The sequence below is a fragment of the Jaculus jaculus genome, chromosome 6 (assembly GCF_020740685.1).
Source record: "Jaculus jaculus isolate mJacJac1 chromosome 6, mJacJac1.mat.Y.cur, whole genome shotgun sequence".
Taxonomy (NCBI): Eukaryota; Metazoa; Chordata; class Mammalia; order Rodentia; family Dipodidae; genus Jaculus; species Jaculus jaculus.
The window spans coordinates 44883853-44903942 of NC_059107.1; the positions used below are offsets into that span (position 1 = coordinate 44883853).

At 47.8% G+C, this 20090-nt stretch overlaps 1 protein-coding gene across 1 annotated transcript in view; it reads left to right on the plus strand.

Annotated features, from left to right (window-relative positions):
- The first annotated feature begins 2793 nt into the window (after positions 1 to 2793).
- Positions 2794 to 20090, plus strand: part of St3gal5 (ST3 beta-galactoside alpha-2,3-sialyltransferase 5) — a 72033-nt gene continuing 54736 nt past the window's right edge. The window contains exon 1 of the mRNA XM_045153350.1: positions 2794 to 2901. Coding sequence (XP_045009285.1) covers positions 2823 to 2901 — 79 coding nt within the window. The 5' untranslated portion in view covers positions 2794 to 2822. The remainder of the gene's footprint in view (positions 2902 to 20090) is intronic.

The following is a 20090-nucleotide window of genomic DNA, read 5'->3' on the forward strand; positions in this document are numbered from 1 at the left end:
ACTCTGTAGATGGGGATATCTGGGAGAGAAAGAGAGGAACAGTGGAGACGAAGATGGGGAAAGAGCAGGTGACTGCACAGGCCACAGACTGGTTTGCCGCAGAGGGGGAGGGCACTGAGGTGCTCAGTGTTCTTCTCATAGCTGTCAGCCCATGGCAGCTGCCTTGTCTGACTAGCCTTGGCCAATCCATTCATTCATTTTATTTATTTATTTAGGTTTTTTGGGGTAGGGTCTCACTCTAGCCCAGGCTGACCTGGAATTCACTATGTAGTCTCAGGGTGGCCTTGAACTCATGGCGATCCTCCTACCTCTGCCTCCCAAGTGCTGGGATTAAAGGCATGCGCCACCACGCCCAGTTTTGGTTGTTTTTAAATTTCCAGAATGCATTCATTGCATACAGGTTAGAATCATCTAGGAAAAAAGAAAAAAAAAAAACTTTTGGAAAATTGCTTTGGGAGGAGGGGAAGCAGAATCCTCCCACCCTTTCCTTTCTGTTGTTTTTGCTCTTGGCTTTGACTGCTTACATAATACATATTTTTCTGGCCTCCCTGCCCCACCCCCACCTAGGGGGAGAAGAGAGACACCTCCAAACCAGCTGCTCTGTGCAAGCTGTAGGACAAGTGATAAGACTATTGGTTCATGCAAATGTGCCTGGCTCAGAGTGTAGGATCTTCCTTTTCAAACAGAGAAGGGCACTGTTATGCAGAAGATAGACAACAGAGTGGGGAGCTGAAGGAAGGGGTCCGAAAAGACAACCTAAGTCTTGTTTCTGTTTGCACAGCCTGACGATTCTGGCTCCAGTTTTCATTTTCATGATAAAGCCTCTACTTTCTTCACTGACAGCCAACCCTGAGCTCAATCATGGGATCTTTGAGAGTCTCAATAAGTGATAAGCAACACTGTAGCTGTGTTTTGGAAGCTGACTCCTGACAAGCCAGAATGCCCCTTTGTGTTTCTACACCCTTGCAGCTAGACAGGCTGTCCTGTCCTGTCCAGCCATTTCCAAGCCCAAGGCATTTTCCCACACCTGTGCACCACCAATGACGGATGTGTTCAAAGCTCTCAGTTGCATTATAATAAAGTTTACAATGAGCTTTTGATCGCCCTCTTTTGGACATTCCTAGAGGATCATGGAAAGACACACCCTAAAAGGGAGACCTGGCCCTTAACCCATGGGTATGTCACCTACCTCAAAATATTCAAAACACCTTCTTTAGAATCCACTAGGCAGAACGGCCTGTGCCACTATCTCCCTTTGGGACACCCGCTGCAATCTCTCATTGCGGTGTACGCTTTGCTTGGCTAAGCATAAACCCTATCTCTTGACTGGATTCCTTCCTAGAGAAGACAAACTTTGAGACACCATGCCAGTATCAGAGGTACAGGACCTCAATGCAGTGTGTCTGTCACCAAATTCTAAATAACTTCATTGGTTTCACCCAAGAGTAGACAAGTCCTAAGGCACAGGAGCATCGCAGGTGCATAGTCAAGTTTATGAAAGCAGTACCAATGCTTCAAGCTTTATTTCCCCAATTTTGAGATTTTCTAATACTTCTGCTTTTTTGTTTGTATTTTATTTATTTACTTGCAAGCAGAGGGAGAGAGAGAATGAGTATGAATAAGAATGAATACACCAGGGCCTAATGCAAATGAACTCTAGACACATGTGCCGCTTGCCGCTTTGTGCACCTGGCTTAATGTGGGTACTGGGGACTTGAACCCAGGCCATCAGGCTTTACAGGCAAATGCCTTTAAAAGTTGTATGAGGGCTGGAGAGAGGGCTTAGCGGTTAAGGAGCTTCTCCAGGTCCCACATAAGCCAGATGCTCATGGTGGTGCATGCATCTGGAGTTCCTTTCTAGTGGCTAGAGGCCTGGGCACGCCCATTCTCATTCTCTCCTTCTGTCTGTCTCTAATAAATAAATAAATAAAAATAAGATCAGAAAAAAAAAGTTGTATGAGCCGGCTGTGGTTGGCACACTCACTGTGGTGAGTTCGAGGGCAGCCTGGGACTGCAGAGTGAGTCCTAGGTCAGCGGGGCTAGAGTGAGACACTGCCTCGAAAAAACAGAAGCAAACACAAACAACTAAACTTGTATGACAGTTCCTCTCCAGAATGGGATGGGGGGAGGGTCCCAGAAGAATAGAAATGAGCGCCGCACACCCAGGTTCTCTTGGCTCTGCCATGAAAGGCCCCCGGTGACTTTATGCAGCTCACTTCTGTCCTCTGGGTATCGTTCCCTCCTCCGTAACAGTGGTTGGTGCCTCGGGTAATTAGTAGGATCATTTTCCCCGACCTCTGGTACAACAAGAGGCGATTCCTCAAGCCCCAAGACACATCCAACCTGTCCCTCGTGCTTGCCCCGCGGCCCCCGGGGACACCCGACCCGGGGACGTTCTGAAGACGCGGGCGCAGCGCGTGACGACGTCCAGCCTCCTGCGTTCCCTGCCCGCGCGCTTCCTGCTCGGATGCGCAGCCCCAAGGCCACGGCCACCGCGCCTCCCTCCGTCTCAGCGCACAGACCGGGCCGCGGGGCCGCCGGGCGCGCGAGTCGAGCCCCCGCCGGAGGCGCCGCGCTCCCCGAACGCCTCCGAGCCGCGGGGCCGCGCGCTCGGGGGCGGGGCCGCGGCGGGGCCCTCCTGCGCTCCGATTGGCCGCCCGCGTCCTCGTGACGCGCAGCCCCGCCCCCCGCCCCTCCTCCGCCTCCGAGCTGGGGAGCGGACGGTCCCCGGGGCTGAATGGGCGCGAGCGCGGCGCCGGGGGCGGGCCGGGGCCGGGGTGCGGGGCCGGGGACTGGCGTCCGGCCAGCGCCCCCGCCTTAGTATGCCCACGAAGGCGGCGGGCAGCGCGGAGCGGCGGCCTGGGAAGCCGCCCATCCCGGCGGCGGCACCTGCCTGCCGAGGTAAGTGGCGCAGCCCACCCCCGCGGTCGGGAAGGCGCGGGCTGGGGGGCGGCGGCCGCGGTGACTTGCCCTCGGCCCACTCGTGGCTGCGCCGGGCGGCTCCCCCCCCACCAGCTCCGCCGCGTGCACCCGTTACCGCACCCCACCCGGGGGGCGCGGGCGGAGGGTCGTGGCGCCGAGCCCCGAGGGGGGGGGGGGCGCGCCGCAGCCCGCGCAGGTGTGGACGCGGCGGCGAAGAGCTGAGGACCAACGGCCGGGATGGAGGGGCTCCGGCGAGGTGGTCCTCGCCCTCTGCGGCGGCGGCTCGGGGCTTTAATTCATTGCTGGAACCTTCGGAGGCGGCAGAGCTGAATCCACTCGGGGAGCCAGCGAGATGGGCCGGGCAGGGGGAGGCGGTGGGTCCTGGGCAGGGTCACCAGCAGCTGCCCCCAAGCCCCCCAGCATCCGAGAGGAGCACGTGCCACAGTGTGGCGGCGTCTGCTGGCAGAATTTCGCCGGTGACCTTCCCCGCCCCCTCTCTGCGGCCGGTCCTGTGGTGCAGACACGTTTTGGCGGCCGTTTGGGCTCCTTGGAAATTGTCGGCCGCGGCTTATCACAGGCGTGCATTCATTGTGAGCCGTGTTTTGCAAGGTTTTCAGAGAACATCTCCTAGGAGCTGTGCGCACGCCAGCTGCGTGACCTTGGCGGACACCAATTTCCCCGGTGAGGGGGGCTTGCTCTAACGGTTTGTTCTGCTGATGTCTGAGGTTCTTTCCAGGCACCCTCCTCTCCCCTTCCCCCTGTTCATAATTCTGACCATTAAAAATATATTTATGAGTGAAGAGCTTTCTGCAGAATCACTAACTGACTTGGAGATGATTTCTTTTTAAAGTATCATTACGTCTTAATTCATGTATATGGCCTTTGCGACATGGAGTGTCATTTTATTTAAAGGAAATGGGAAAATGGTTTTATGTGCCATGATTCGTCTGGCAGCCATAGTTGCCTGCTCCTTGTGCCAAGGGCTGTGCTGGGCTTTGGACTCGGACAGAGAAAGGAGACGTATCTCCTGCCCTCTGGTGTTTAGCTAAGCTTTCCCTTGGTTTATGATGGCTAAGACTCTTCCACCTGCAGACACGCGTTTGAAATTGGGCAGAGGGATCTACCTCTGTTGAATGAAGGGACCCAGGTAGGACAGGCTGTGGTTTCTCTGGTGTAATCCCAAAGTTTGACAGCTCACAGGGGTGTCTCCTGGTTACAGAGCAGGGAATCTGCCTGACTTCCAACCATCAGCTGGACAAGAGATTAGTGTCAACTTCAAGAGCCTTGTGACCAGAACGTTGGCTCTCTGTCCTGTTTCTCTAAGGTGGAAATGATGCTGGTGAAGCCAGAATGGACATGAATGATTTTTTTAAAAGAGGATTTCATGTAGGCCAGGATGGCCTTGAACTCAGTATACAGCCTGAGCTGGACTCCTGATTCTCCTACCTCCACTTTCCAAGTGCTAGGATTACAAATTTGCACCATAATTCCTGGCTTGCAGTGAGTGTGATGGAAATGCATGAAATGGTATGTTCTAAAAGCACACATTTATGACAATTTTGAAAATTTGTTCAGTTTTGCCACACACACATTTCAAATTGCCCCTGTCATCAAAATAGTAGTGACTTTCTAGAGATATTTAAGGCAGAATAAGAAGAAACTCCTTGCTTCTTGTTTTTTGCTTACCATACTTTGTAGCATCAAGGGAGGGTTAAGGATGTCACTTGGAAAATGCATGGGAGATGGAAAAAGGTGTGTCCTTCTAGATCCTGAGGAGGGCTTTAATCCCTGCTGCCTGTGAAAACAGGAGGATTGGGAACACTCATGTTCTTAATCTAGCTGGAAAGTTTTGGCATAAAAGCAACTGGGAATATACGTGTTAATGATGATACAAACTCCCTAACCACTGAGGAAGGAGAAGCGTGGACTGGATCAGTGTGGGTGGTGTAAATTAGCAAAGGCATCCGGAGAGGGTGTGAATCACAAGTCTGGTGTGAGAGGAAGCCATAAATACGGATGGTGGCTTGAGGACTCTCTTGGGAGCACACACAGGGAGCAAGTGAAGTGTAAAGAAAGGAACTCAAGTACTCAGGGGCACTGCCAGTACCTGAATACCAGACAGATGTTTTTCTTTCTTACGTAAATGTAGTACTTGCAGTCTTGCATGGTGGTGCACATTTTAAGTTCCAGCACTTGGGAAATTGAGGAATGAGGAGCCGGAGTTCAAGATCACCCTCTGCTACATGAGATCCTGTGTGTGTGTGTGTGTGTGTGTGTGTGTGTGTGTCTGTCTGTCTGTCTGTCTCTCTCTCTCTCTCTCTCTCTCTCTCTCTCACATACACACACACAGTGTAGGTGCTGGAAAAGTAGACATACCCAAAGTGTACTAGTGAATTTTCCATACTGAACATATCCATGCAAGTGAACACTCAGATCAGAAACAACACAAAGTGCATGCTTGAAAAGCTGAATGACCCAGGTTCAATTCCCCAGTACCCACATAAAGCCAGATGTGTGTGTGTGTGTGTGTGTGTGTGTGTGTGTGTGTGTGTATTTCTCTAATTTTTACCCATAGCCCCAGGAGTTTGGTACCATTATTCCATTGTACCAACAGGGTTATTGAGGTACAGAGGATATTGGGAACTAATAGATTCTCTAAGGCAGAGCTGGGATTCAGACTCAGACCTTAGGGGAGTCAATGAGGCCTTGTCTTTGCAGCACGTAGTATACTCTCACCACTTAGTCTGAATTCACAACATTGATCTGAGATGGTTTTGTCCAGGTTTGTACATGCCCTTGTGCCACATCATTGTCACTTTGTCTCCATAGCAGCCTCCTACCCTGTGCTGACTCATGAGGGGCTACCCCTATCTCCAGTCCAGCCATGAGAGTTTTCTTCAGAGTTCCCCGTAGGAAGTCCCCAGTGGCTCCCTTTTATTCTTCGGGGCAAAATTTCAACCCCTGTGGCAAGGGACTGCCCCCTTTTCCAGCTGCCTGTTAGCGTACAGCTCTCTCGGGCGGGTCCCTTTGCACTCAGTGCTGGGACTTCCCCTGTGCCTGCCTGTGCCCCATCCTGTGTGGATGGACCTGCCTCCTGCATCCCACACGCACCTATTCAGACCACTCCTTCTGGGAAAACTCTTCTTTTTTCTTTAAAATAATTGTATTGATTATTTATTTGCAAGGAGAGAGAGGGAGGAGGGAGAGGGAGGAAGAACGGGCACTCCAGGACCTCCTGCCACTACAAACCAACTCCAGACACATGCACCACTTTGTTCCTCTGGCTTTATGAGGGCCAGCAGGTTTTGCAGGCAAGCATCTTTAACCTCTCAGCCATCTCTCCAGCCCCATCCCTTTCTGCGTTATCTTGTCCTCAAATCCAAAATGTCTTGTAACACTCGCCCTTATGCCCAACATACAATATGTCAAAAAGGTGGGAAAAAGGTGACAATAATTGCATTGGTTATATACTTTCTGGTCTGTTATTTTTTTGGGGGGGACTTTGTATGTTGTGTGTGTGTACATGTGTTTGCCTGCAGGATGCACATGAATGGATGTGTGAGGGATGGAGACAGATATTATGATATTATTCTTCAAGAACACCATCTGCTAATTTTATTTATTTATTTTTGAGATAAGGTCTGTCATTAGCCGGGGCTAGATTGAGACCCTGCCTCCAAAAAAAGTAAACAAATAAGTAAAAATTTCTAAAAAATGAGATTACAAGCACTTTAGAAGTGGGGCTGTTGTTTGTGTTGCTGATTGTTGTATGCTCAGACACACACTGCATGTATGGTGACAAACTTGAGTATCTGTTGGGGAGCCTGCCCAAATGCTAGCTTAAAGTTTTTGGCCATAAGTTAAAAGGGCTGCATATTCAGTATAAAAGGAAATTACATGTTTTAGTTACTCCTCTTACAAACTTAAGTATGTTGCTGGTTTTATAAATAGGAACACACTAGGCTTGGTGGTTAAGTTGTTTGCCTGCAATGCCTAACAACCTGAGTTTGATTCCCCAGTACCCATGAAAAGCCAGATAAACAAAGTGGCACATGCATCTGGAGTTCATTGGCAGCTGCTAAAGGCCCTGCCATGCACATTGCCTCTGTCTCTCTTCTATTTCTGCTTGCAAATAAATAAATAAAAACTTTATTTATTTATTTGAGAGCGACAGACAGAAAGAGGCAGAGAGAGAGAGAAAGAGAAAATGGGCACGTCAGGGTCTCCAGCTACTGCAAACAAACACCAGACGTGTGCGCCACCTTGTGCATCTGGCTAACATGGGTCCTTAGGCTTTACAGGCAAGTGCTTAACTGCTAAGCCATCTCTCCAGCCCAAGTTTTTTTTTTTTTTTTTTTTAAGAGGGCTGGAGAGATGTCTTAATGGTTGAGATGCTTGCCTGCAAAACTTAAAGATCCAGGTTCAATTCCCTAGAACTCATCTAAGCCAGATATTCATGGTGGCACATGTGTCTGGAGTTTGTTTGCAGTGGCTAGAGGCCCTGGCGTACCTATATTCATTCTCCCTCTCTAATAAATAATTTAAAAAATAATTTAGTAAAAAAAGAGCTGGGCGCGGTGGCACACACGAATCCTGGCACTCGGAAGGCTGAGGTAGGAGGATCATAGCTATGAGTTGGAGGCCACCCTGAGACTAATTCCAGGTCAGCCAAGACCCTACCTTGAAATACCAAAAAAAGAAATTGGAACATGCTGGGTTTAAGGCGGCCCAAACCGACACTTATTTTATCTTCTTCTCTTTCAGTCCTTCAGTTGCCACACTCTTTGTGGTCACTCCTTCCAGTACTTTTCCCTGGAGCTTTGCTGCTTCCTGATTTGGGGCTTTATCTTCCTGGTTCCTCTGTTATTGTAGGACAGGTAGGATTTTGATTGGTTATTGGTCATTGTCACCACAGCCTTGCAAATCTTCTACCTCCTTGTCCCCATCCACCTGGTTGGCTGCTCCCTAGTGTTTCTGAGGTCCTGTTTGGTAATGCCATGCTCATACTCCATCACCTTGCAAACCTGACCCTTGTCTTTCTTTCAGGCATAAAGAATGGTGGGTATTTTAGAGTTTGCTTGCAGATCTGCCAATCATCTTATCCCCTGTGTTTTCCACTCTACTTCAGCTTAGGGGAAGACCCCCATGTTGGAACCTTATTTATGATGGTCTCACAGTTGCTTTTGTGAACTGTGCATCCCACTGGCTTTTGCTTTCCTATGAAGTATTGTTTTTCTAGTCCAACTACTTATCTTTCCTTTAGAGGGGACTCTTCCATTAAAAAAAATTTCCGGGGTTTGCTTTATTTGGGGCGTCCATGGGGTCGCCACAGACTTGTTCTCCCATAGCAGAATCTGCAGGGATAATATGCTGTCATGTGCTGTCACCACAGAGCTCTTACATAAGGCATTTGTTAAGGCTCAGTGGGACTCACAGGGGATGGGGCAGTCCTAAGAGCAGCATTTTCTGTTCCCCCCAGCATCCTGTCTCGCCCCCTGTGGCCACTTTCACTCTATTGGGTGCCCCCACCTCTGCCACTAAATCTTCTCCAGAGAGCTTGAGAGATCTGTAACTGCATACAAAGCCTTTTGTGTGTTGCCCCCTCCCCCACTCCATCTGCCTGAATTTATGCCACAGGCCAGATCTGATTTGGTGCTTTAAGAACAGTCCCTCCCAGTGTTATCATCAAATTCAGGGGCATCTTTCTTTCCCATGGCTCCTGCTCAGCTCCCTTGTTTCATTCCTGGCTCTCAGCAGCTCAGTGACCCCTCACAACCATGATCTGGTGGCCTCATGATCCCCCACTGCCTGGGCCTGATTCACCTCCGTGTGCTCTCACTACTCCCATTCAGAACCTCTGGGTGGGGGCTCTGGTGTGTCTTCTTAGCTGAATCTTGTGACCGTTTTTCCTTAGGTCCCCTGGGGGACCTCAGTATATCTCAGGGCATTTGCCATGCCCTTCCATCCAGAGTGCTTCCCTGAAAGCCTGCTCCCCCTTGGAGGACTCATCCACATACCACCTCCTTGAGGAGGCCTCCCTTCCCAGGACATACAAGCTGAACTACATCTCCACTATACTGGTTTTGTGAAGTACTTGAGCCTGGTAGGAGTCTCACATGCTAATTCTTACTCACCAACTCTGCTGTTCTCTCCAGCGCTAGCTTTATCCCTGAGATTTAAACTTACTCGACTCACATAAGTTCTATTCTTTCAGCAGAACTCTACCAGTGGGTATGGAAAGAAACAGATTTGGTAGAAAAATAGAGTATTTACTTAGTTCCTAGGTATCTCCCATCAAGTTACTTATTAATTTCCAAAGGGAAAAGAGCAACTTGATGATGGAGAAGCCTGGGCTTAAACCACTTTCGTCGGCTGAGCATGCTAACTGGGGCTGGGCCAGCTGGCATCATGTGCCTTCCAAGAAAACACACGCTGCTCTGATACTTTAGCCCAGGGTGCATACCAGGACCCCAACCCTGAGGAAACATCAGGTGAACCCGAAATAAGGGACATTCTACACAATCCTTGGCCTATACTTTTACAAACGTTAAGGTCATGAAAGATAAAGGAACTGTTTCAGATCAAAGGAGGCAAAGAGACAACGGCCGACCTACGTGTATTCCTGGACTGCATCCTAGAACTGAAAATAAACATTTGTTGTTAACATTTTTGTTCAGAAGTGTTATTGGAACCACTAGAGAGATTTTTAAATAAGGTCTTTATTATTAGATTCCAGTATTGAATTGATGTTTATTTCTGGATTTTGATCAATAAACTTGTATAAGGAATACCCTTGCTTTTAGGAAATAAAATGGAGTATCATCATGTCTCTGACTTACACTCATCTACTTTAACTACTTAAATAACTAATATGCATATGGTGTACTTGTAGAATGGCAACACAAATGTGACAAAATGTTAACAGTTGGGGCTTGGGGTGGAGGGTAGAGGAGAATGCTTCATATTCTTCTTGCCATTTTTCTGTAAATAGGGAATTATTTCAGAAAGAAGGTTGAAAGCTTTATAGCCTCGAGTTAATTGAACTGTGGCAGTCTAGCAGCGGGAGCTATGATGGGGCTTCTGGGTGTCTGCTGCGTCTGTGGTCATGTCCCATACCATTGAGCTCTCCTCAGAATTGACTGTGCCCCCCTTGGCTGCATCAGCAAACAGGGTGAAGACCACTGATGGTGTGGCTTCACCCCACTAGGACGGTTCTTTCTCCCACACCTGTCGGTGTTGCTGTTTCAGGAGGCTTTCTTCAGGCATTTGTCAACCAGTTGTGACCACCCCCACCCACCATTTCCTGACCTAGACCAGACCCACCACTGTCTTGCGGGAGAGGCTTCCCAGGTGGACTGTTAAGCATTGAAGGGTGCTTAAACATAGTACACAGATCAGAGCACTTGAAGTGCTGTGCTTGAGTCCTAAGTAACAAGGAAGGTTACTAGCCCTTGGAGGATGCATCTTGCTATTATTTGCCTCAAACATGCCCAGCTGTGCATGGTGGCTTAAACCAGTAATGCTCAAGGCCAGCATAAACAACATAGGAAAACACATCTCAGATAAACAAAAAGACATGTCTGTCCTCACGGTGAAAGAACCTCAGGTTGTATGTTTGAGCAGGGATCCCACATTTTCTTTGTTCTGAATGGTGACATGGTTCCTTTTCTAGTCTCTACTTTTAAAATCCAGTTTGAGCAAACTTGTGTGCTTCTGCCTGGGCTCTCCTGTGGAAGCGGGTAGAGGGGGCTGGTTGTTGAATTAAGGAGGATCTCCAAGTTAGGACTTGCATGGGTTTGTGGGTGGATCTTCTTATCAGTTCCCAGAGTTCCTCTGAAACTGCCCAGTCCCTGCCCGCAAAGGAGGGAAAACAGGGATGTGGATTCTGTTCCTCTTTTCTGTCTTTTTCTTTCAGCTGTCACACATCAGAATCTGCCCCCACCTCCCACGACTGGCTGTTACACTCCTGTGTCTCCCTACTCTTTCCCTTTTTATAAATTTTAGTCTTCCACTTACTCTCACTTCTTTTTCTCCCTAAGTGGCCCCAACATTTTAATACCTAGGGAACAAGCTAAGCTTTCTGTTTCCTATTTTTGAAAAGTAGATGCCTGACAATTCTAACATCTTTTTGGAGGAAGTAGAAATGTTCTTACCCAGCACTGCCTTTTGCAGATTAGGAAACATCCTCCAAGAGGTTAAGTAACAGTTCTTATCAAACTGCCAAACAATTGAGCATTTTAATTCTTTTTTTTCCCCCCTTATAGGAAAAAGAAAAGCAAAAGCAAAAAACAAACAGATCCAATTGTTCTTTTGTTTCCCCCAGTGCTGGGTGGGATAGTCACTGGATTTCGTTTAACCTCCCTTCCCTCAAAACACACACACACACACACACACACACACACACACACAGAGTCTTGTTTGGAAAAAGATTCCAAATCCTGTTCTTCATGGAAAATATAGCCTGGACTATTTTTTAAAATAAATTATTTATTTGCAAAGGAGAGAGAAACAGAAAGGAGAGAGAGGTGAGGAAGTGGGCACACAAGGGCCGCTTGCCACTGTAAATGAAGTACAGACACAAATGCCACTGGCCTTATTGAACCCAGGCCTTCAGACTTTTGCTTGCAAGCACCTTTAACCACTGCGCTCTCTCTCCAACCCTAGCGTGAACTCAATAAACATGTGGTGGTCGCTACATTTCAACACTTGGTATTCACATAAGTCATGGTGAATTCACAGGATCTTGCTCACAGGGCCCTCTATGAGACTGTGGTGACTGTAGGGTAGCTGTTGGCAAGGATCTAGTGGCAAGCTGCTGATCAGTGCATTCATTCATGCATCAGTGCAGTCACCCAACAGGTGCTTGTTAAGTGCCTTTTAAACACGACACTATTTTGGGCTGAGTTATAGCAGTGAACAAAATGGACAGAGCCCTTCCTCTAAGAGTCATATTTTATGTGTGGAAAGTAGAAGATAGGCAAATGTGTATCAGTAACAGTGAGTTCTGTGAAGTAAGATGAGGCAGGAAAGCAGATAGGAGGGCTGGGGGAGAAAGTTGCTTATCAAAGGTCTCCGTGAAGCACAGCAACTTCTGCATGAAAACCAGTTCCTAGAAGAATAGCTGCCACTTGGTAAAACCTTGGAGAAATACCATTTATATCTGCTGGGCATGTTCTAGTTTTGGAGAATTTTTATGTATTCCAAGGATTTAGAGTTAATTGCTTTAGTACTTTCACATTTGTAAAAAGCAGAGAACTAGTTATAGATTAAAATGCATAGCTCAGAATCACTGAAATGCTCGCTGCTTGGCCAGTGGCGAGGACTCATAGGGTCTAGATGCACAGAGCAGTGATTTTACTCCACAGAAGATAGACATTCACAACTGCTGAGTTTGTAGAAGAATTGACTGTGTTCAGGCTGGAACCTGTTGTTAACTGTTTGTTTTCTCTGCTGTGGAATGCATGGTGAAGAGCAAGATTTCTCAAAGTGCTGCACCCACATAACATGAGGGAACTTGCTTCAAAAAGCATATTTAGCATCCTCGTCTGGTCCTGCCAGGTGTTTCATCTGGGAATGAAGAGTGAGGACATGTGTGCTTTACAGCCTCCACAACTGGTTCTTGTACACAGTCAAGTTGCAAAACCATTGGCCAAGATGACAGACATTTATAATTACTTGTGCTAGATAGAATCTACTGAGAGATGGCTGGGTTGTCTTAGCACCCAATATCCTCACCAGCATTTCCTATGGTTTGGATATCGTGGATGAAACTTCACATGCTTAAAAGTCACACAAGGGCTGGAGAGAGAGCTCAATGGTTAAAGATGCCTGCAAAACCTGATGGTGGGGATTCAGTGCTTGATGGTGGGGGTTCAATTCCCCAGTACCCACATAAAGACAGGTGCACAAAGTAGCACATCATGTGGAGTTCATTTGAAGTGGGAAGAGGCCCTGGTATACCCATTCATATTCTTTCTCTCTCTCTGCTTGCAAATAAATAAATGAAAAAAATTTTTAAGTCAGCCAAGACCCTGCCCATCCGATAGAGACAGGAAAAGATATTGTAGAGAGACAGTTCCCACTTTGGGAAGTGAGGGAGTAAAGGTGCTTAAAAGGAGTTGGGCATGAGAATGGGTGCTTTCTTTCCACCTCTGTAGCAGCTGTTAGTGTATCTCATTGCCTTGCTCACCTGAGTGTGCGCATTCAGGCTGGTGTATAATTATTGGCTTACATATCTTCTACAGGTGAGGGCATGACTACTACCCTGATAAACCAAGATTTCTTGAAATTGTACATTCCAACCCAAGCAAGGAAGGTGATTAGGTACAGAAACACATGTATCATCAGTTTTAATTCTTGATTTCAGATTTTGCATTTAAATCTGATTAATTATCCTGGTTGACTTTAAAGCAGTTATTGAGATTTTAATATATGTGATGACTATTCCAGGGGTTAAAGCTAGAGGTACTTTTATACCTCAGGGGTTTTTGGCAACATCTGCAGACATTTTTTAAAATGTAACTTTTTATTTTATATATATTGTAACAGGTTATACTCTTTTATTCCTTTGTTCCAGCTCCCATTACCCTGGGGTGCTCTCCTGAGTAGTGTTATGGTATCCACTATGGGATCATGAAGGCCTCAGTCTGTTCCAGTAGGGTGAGGATGGGAGTTTGGGGACTTTGTCTCGGGGTATTCCTGCCCACCCCATGGCTTTTATAATCTTTCTCTTTCCCTTCCACAATGTTTCCTGAGCCATGGCAGGCCTGTCGGCATTCTGATTTAGTGTTGAGTTCTCTATAACCTCCGAATTTCTGGCTTGATAGGTTGTGCTTGATCACCATGTCTGTCACTGTTGACCTGGAATTTGTTGTCAGGCTAGCAGTAAGAGCAGTATTCTGTCACCACTCCTTCTCCAGTTTCTGCTAGACATATCATGTGGTCAGCAATCACCTATCTTCTTGTCTTATTGTTGAATTTTGGTTCATCTCCATTTTCTCTGCCATCTGTAAAAAAAAAAAAAAAGCAGATTCTTCAAACAAGGGTGAAAGCAGCTTGGGTTAAAGGGTTATACAAATTTATTTGACAGGTGTTTTGCGTGTGTGTGTGTGTGCGTGCATGCCAGTCCATTCTTCTTTTCCAAAGAGCAGTGAGCCTTCTTTCTGAAGTAATGTGTTTCTAGACTGGGGACATTTTTGATTGACACACAGAAGGAGGGGTATAGTTTAGAGATGCTACTAACAGTGAGTTCAGAGTCAGACTGGGCTACCTAGCAAGACCTTGGGCATGGTGGTGTATGTCTGTTGTTGCAGTCCGGTTTGTATTGCTGGTAGAAATCACCCAACCAAGAGCAGCTTCTGGGAAAAAGAGATTTATTTTGGCTTACAGGCTCGAGGGGAAGCTCCACGATGGCAGGGGAAAACGATGGCATGAGCAGAGGGTGGACATCACCCCCTGGCCAATATAAGGTGGACCATAGCAACAGGAGGGTGTGCCAAACACTGGCATGGGGAAACTGGCTATAAAGCCCATGAGCCCGCCCCCAACAATACACTCCCTCCAGGAGGCGTTAATTCCCAAATATCCATCAGCTGGGAACCTAGTATTCAGAACACCTAAGTTTATGGGGGACACCTGAATCAAACCACCACATTCCGCCCCTGGCCCCCATAAACTGATATCCATACACAATGTAAAATACAATGCATTCAGTCTGACTTTAAAAGTCCCCATAGTTTTTAATCAATTCCAATGATGTTCATACATCCCCATAGTTTAAGATCTTTTAACTGAGCCATAATACCAAAAAATAACCTCAAAAAACCCATAATGGCACAGAATAAATATTCACACTGCAAAAGATGGTATTGGGCATAGCAAAGAAACATTCAACCAATACAAGATTTAAAACAACCAGGGCAAACATCAAACTCTGTAGCTTCAAGTCCAGCAACTCTAGCCAGTGACAAATCTTCAAGTCTGATAATTCTAACCAGTAACAAGTCTCTGGCATTCCAATTCCACCCCTCCAGCTAGGCTACTCACAGTCCTGGAAAACTTCATTGGGGCCGGCAGCTCCTCGGCAGCCATCTCATGGTCCCGGCATCTCCACTGGGTCTCCACTGCAAGCCACGGTTCATCCTCATGGCCCCATGGGATCTCTATGCAGGCAACCAACAAACCTGCTTCACACTGCCCATGGCCATTTCCAAAACACAAGACCGTGTTGCAAACTCAATGACCCTTTTTCCAGCATTTTATACTCCACGATACCAGGTAGGTGCCAATTTGTTAATCCAGGGGGGAATAAAGCAGACTTTGAAGAACAGGGCACTCCTTGAGCACCCAGACCCCTTCAAAAGAGTTGACATTCTTCTTGTTGCCCCAGCGCAGGTCAGCTAGCCCAGTCTCAAAAGTTGTAATCTCTCAGTTGCAGCTGAACGGGCAAGAGTTCACCCAAAGATTTTTCTTTCTGTGCTACATCCCTCTGCACACACCAGTTCATTTCTACGCAAAGCAACCCTGCACAACTTCTCAGGACACAGGCATAAGAGCAAGCTTCTCACACAAACTGCTAGCCCAGTCCAAGCAAAGCTCTTTCTCACCCTCATAAGCCAAACCTCACAGTCCATAGTTCTTACTGCCTTCAGGTCTTGCAGCTCAGACCAGAATAGTCCATCAAGCTGTACTTACAGCACTGCAAGGTATCTCTTAGGCCAAGGTTTTAACTCCTTCCACATTCCTTTTGAAAATCAGCTACAAAAGGCTGAAGCCACATAGTCAGGCGACTAGCAGCAACCCCACTCCTGGTACCACTTTACTGTTGCAGTCTGGTTTGTATTGCTGGTAGAAATCACCCAACCAAGAGCAGCTTCTGGGAAAAAGAGATTTATTTTGGCTTATAGGCTCGAAGGGAAGCTCCACGATGGCAGGGGAAAACGATGGCATGAGCAGAAGGTGGACATCACCCCCTGGCCAATATAAGGTGGACCTTAGCAACAGGAGAGTGTGCCAAACACTGGCATGGGGAAACTGGCTATAAAGCCCATAAGCTCCCCCCCAACAATACACTCCCTCCAGGAGGCGTTAATTCCCAAATATCCATCAGCTGGGAACCTAGTATTCAGAACACCTAAGTTTATGGGGGACACCTGAATCAAACCACCACATCTGTAATCCCAGAACTCGGGAGGCTGAGGTAGGAGGATTGCTGTGAGTTTGAGGCTAGCCTGGACTACATAGTGAACTCTCCATTTTTTCCCTCCAATTCTGCTTATTTTTATTTATTTATTTATTTGAAGGCGATAGAGAAAGAGAGAGAGGGAGGAAAGGAGAGAGAGAGAGAGAATGGGCGTGCCAGGGCCTCCAGCCACTGCAAACGAACTCCAGACGCGTGTGCCCCCTTGTGCATCTGGTTAATGTGGGTCCTGGGGAATCGAGCCTCGAACTGGGGTCCTTAGGCTTCACAGGCAAGCGCATAACCACTAAGCCGTCTCTCCAGCCCTCCCTCCAATTCTGACCCATAGTAACCACTCTTTCATTCTCTTATCTCTTTGTTTTGAAGCTCATTCTTCTTTTTTTTTTTTTTTTCCCCCTTACACATAAGTGAAATCATGAAGCATTTGTCTTTCTCTGTCTGGCTTATTTCACTCAGCATAGTGCCCTGCAAGTCCATCCACATTGTAACAAACAGCAGGATCCTTGTCCTCCAATCCCACTCCAGTTTGCCTCTTTCTTTGAGGTACATGCAGATAGAGGCAGATAAAGAGCGAGAGAGTGGGTGCACCAGGGCCTCCAGCCACTGCAAATGATCTCCAGATGCATGTGCTACCTTGTGTATCTGGCTTATGTGGATACTGGGGAATGGAACCTGGGTCCTTTGCCTTTGCAGGCAAGTACCTTGACCACTGAACCATCTCCCCAACCCCCATATTTTTCCTAATGTTTGCTTTTCCTTCTTCCCAACCCCTTTAAGATGGATTTTCCCAGGTTGCTAAGTCCCTGCTTTGTCTTTCCATGGTGATCTTACCTCTGCGGGGATCTTCTTAAACTGTTTCCTCATCCAAGTGGCCCTCAGTCATCATCTTGTGTTGCCTGTATACTCCTCCCACCTCCTTCCTCACTTCCAGGCCATAATTTTACTAGAGGAGCAGCCTGCCTGCTTCTGAAAAGTCCCCTGCCAACTTTGTGGCTAGGAGTAGCCATGGTGTTTCTGGCCAAAGATGACAAATGGAAGGTGTCAGGGGTTTCTCAGAAAGGGTTTCCCGGCCCCGACCCAGGGACCACCCCTTTCTACCTCGCCCTCTTTTCCTTCCTGCCTGGAAGATGGAGCTGAGGTGGGCCACATTCTAATGTTGCAAGAGCAGAAGATGGCACAAGCAGGGGAGGGACACCCCTGACGTTACAGAACGGCTACAGCAGCCCTGGTCTGCTAACCCAGACTTCCTGTACTGGGGGAAAACAAATCCCTGCTCTGTTCAAGGACGTGACAGTCAAGGGTGTATCATTTGCAGCCAGGTGCAACCTCTGACAGTTCTCCAGATCAGCGCCTTCTGAGGCCCTCCCTGCCCATGGTATTGATCAACCTGGTGGTGGCCCACAGGTGTCCGAGACTCAGCCAGGCCAACTAATCTCATCATCACAGTCACATTTCTTCAACCTCTCCACACAGGGCTCCTTCCTCCCTTTAACTTGCCCTCTCCCTCACCCCACTTACCCCGCCACCCTCTGACTGCAGCTCCTTCAACTCCCAGACTGTCAGGACAGCAGCCAGCAAGCAGCCTTTGCTCTCCATGTCATTGGGTCACCTTCCTTGTGGCCTTTAGGGTCTCCCATTGAGCTTTCTAGAGTACTCGCCTCACCACCCACTCTTCCTTGCTGCTGCTACCCCAGGTGTTCTTTTGTTTGTTTTGTCTTTTTTTTATCATTTTTTAAATTTTTTTTATTTATTTATTTGAAAGTGACAGACACAGAGAGAAAGGCAGAGAGAGAGAGAGACAGAGAGAGAGAGACAGAGAGAGAGAATGGGCGTGCCAGGGCTTCCAGCCTCTGCAAACGAACTCCAGACGCGTGCGCCCCTTGTGCATCTGGCTAACGTGGGACCTGGGGAACCGAGCCTCGACCTGGGGTCCTTAGGCTTCACAGGCAAGCGCTTAACTGCTAAGCCATCTCTCCAGCCCAATTGTTTTGTTATGTTTTGTTTTGAGGTAGTCTTATTCTAGCTCAGGCTGACCTGGATTCACTATGTAGTCTCAGGGTGGCCTTCAACTCACTGCAATCCTCCTACTTCAGCCCCCTAAGTGCTGGGATTAAAGTTGTGCACCACCCACCACACCCATTGTTCTTTATTAATTTTTAAAAATTTATTTATTAGCCAGGCATGGTGGTGCACACCTTAATCCCAACATTTAGGAAGCAGGTAGGAGGATCGGCATGAGTTTGAGACTACCCTGAGACTACATAGTGAACTCCCGGTCAGTCTGGGTCAGAGTGAGACCCTACCTCAAAACAAACAAACAAACAATATATATATGAGAGAGAGCACAAGAGAGTGAATGGGTGTGCCAGGGCTTTTAACCACTGCAAATGAACTCCAGATGCATGTGCCACTTTGTGCATCTGGCTTTACATAGATACTGGGGAAATGAACTTGGGTCCTTAGGCTTTAAAGGCAGGCTCCTTCACCACTAAGCCATCGCTCTAGCGCACCCCAGGTGTTCCTTCTTCACATGATTCATGCCTTCCCAAGAATTTCTGCAAGGGATCATTGTTATTATCCAGGGCCTTCTGTACTACTTCTCATGCCTTGACCTCCCTGTCTTAGCTGCCTTCTAGAAGAAGGGGACCCAGGCTCATGGTTTATTGAGGGAGCTCCTAGAAAGGAGAGACTGGATTGGGGAAAGAACTGAGCCAAGCTGGACTCTTCCACACCTGGGAGCCCAGCTTGTTCTCACATGTGGTCTCACCTTGAGGCTTTAAAGAGATGGCAGATCTTGGGCTGGAGAGATGGCTTAGTGGTTAAGTGCTTACCTGTGAAGCCTAAGGACCCCGGTTCGAGGCTCGGTTCCCCAGGACCCATGTTAGCCAGATGCACAAGGGGGCGCACGCGTCTGGAGTTCGTTCGCAGAGGCTGGAAGCTCTGGCGCGCCCATTCTCTCTCTCTCCCTCTATCTGTCTTTCTCTCTGTGTCTGTCGCTCTCAAATAAATAAATAAAAATTAAAAAAAAAAAAAAAGAGATGGCAGATCTTCAGAGAAGTGGGCAACTGGGGGCTGTTAGCAGCCACCACTTACCATGGTCTGCCAGTAAGACCACAATGTCACCTTCCCTCTTGCCTGCACCCCAAACAAGAGCCTAGGCCTCTGCTGTGCTCCTCTATTCCATTTGTCCAAGGGCATGTTGTCGCTGCCCTTGGAGGCAGGGTCCTGGCATTTGCTGCCATTGTGACCCACGAAAGAAAGGGAAACTGCAGGCCACCCTGGGAAGAAGAAGAGGAAGAGGAGCATGATGGTGTTAACATAACGTCCCACATAGCCTCGGGGGTTCTGATTAAGCCTCATACTTGATCTCTCAAGATCATACTTAATCTTTCCTGTTGGAGCTAGAAGCTGTCACACAGTTGTTAGGAAATTTTAGACACATTCCCAACATACTCTTTTCCTGAGGTAAGCTTTTCTTCTCTATCTCTTTTTCATGTGAAACTCAAGGGTTTATTTTGGCCCATAGTTTTCAGGAGAATTTTCATCATGGTATGGAAAGCATGGTACCCACAGAGGCTACACGCCACATTGTCGCATATCAGTAGGCTGGCTAGCTCTGACAAGTGGAGCTGATTTATAAAATCCCAAGGCCACCTCCAGTGACACACCACCTCCAGCAAAGCTCTACCTCCCAAAGACTCCATCAGCTGAGAGATCAAGTATGAGGCTTAATCAGAACCCCCGAGGCTATGTGGGACGTATGTGGGACGTTATGTTAACACCATCATGCTCCTCTTCCTCTTCTTCTTCCCAGGGTGGCCTGCAGTTTCCCTTTCTTTCATGGGTCACAATGGCAGCAAATGCCAGGACCCTGCCTGCAAGGGCAGCGTGGCATTCAGCAGGCTGGACTTCTACCTGGCCTGCTGCCGGACCCCGCGCAGCGCATCTCAGCTGCGCTGCTCTCCTGCAG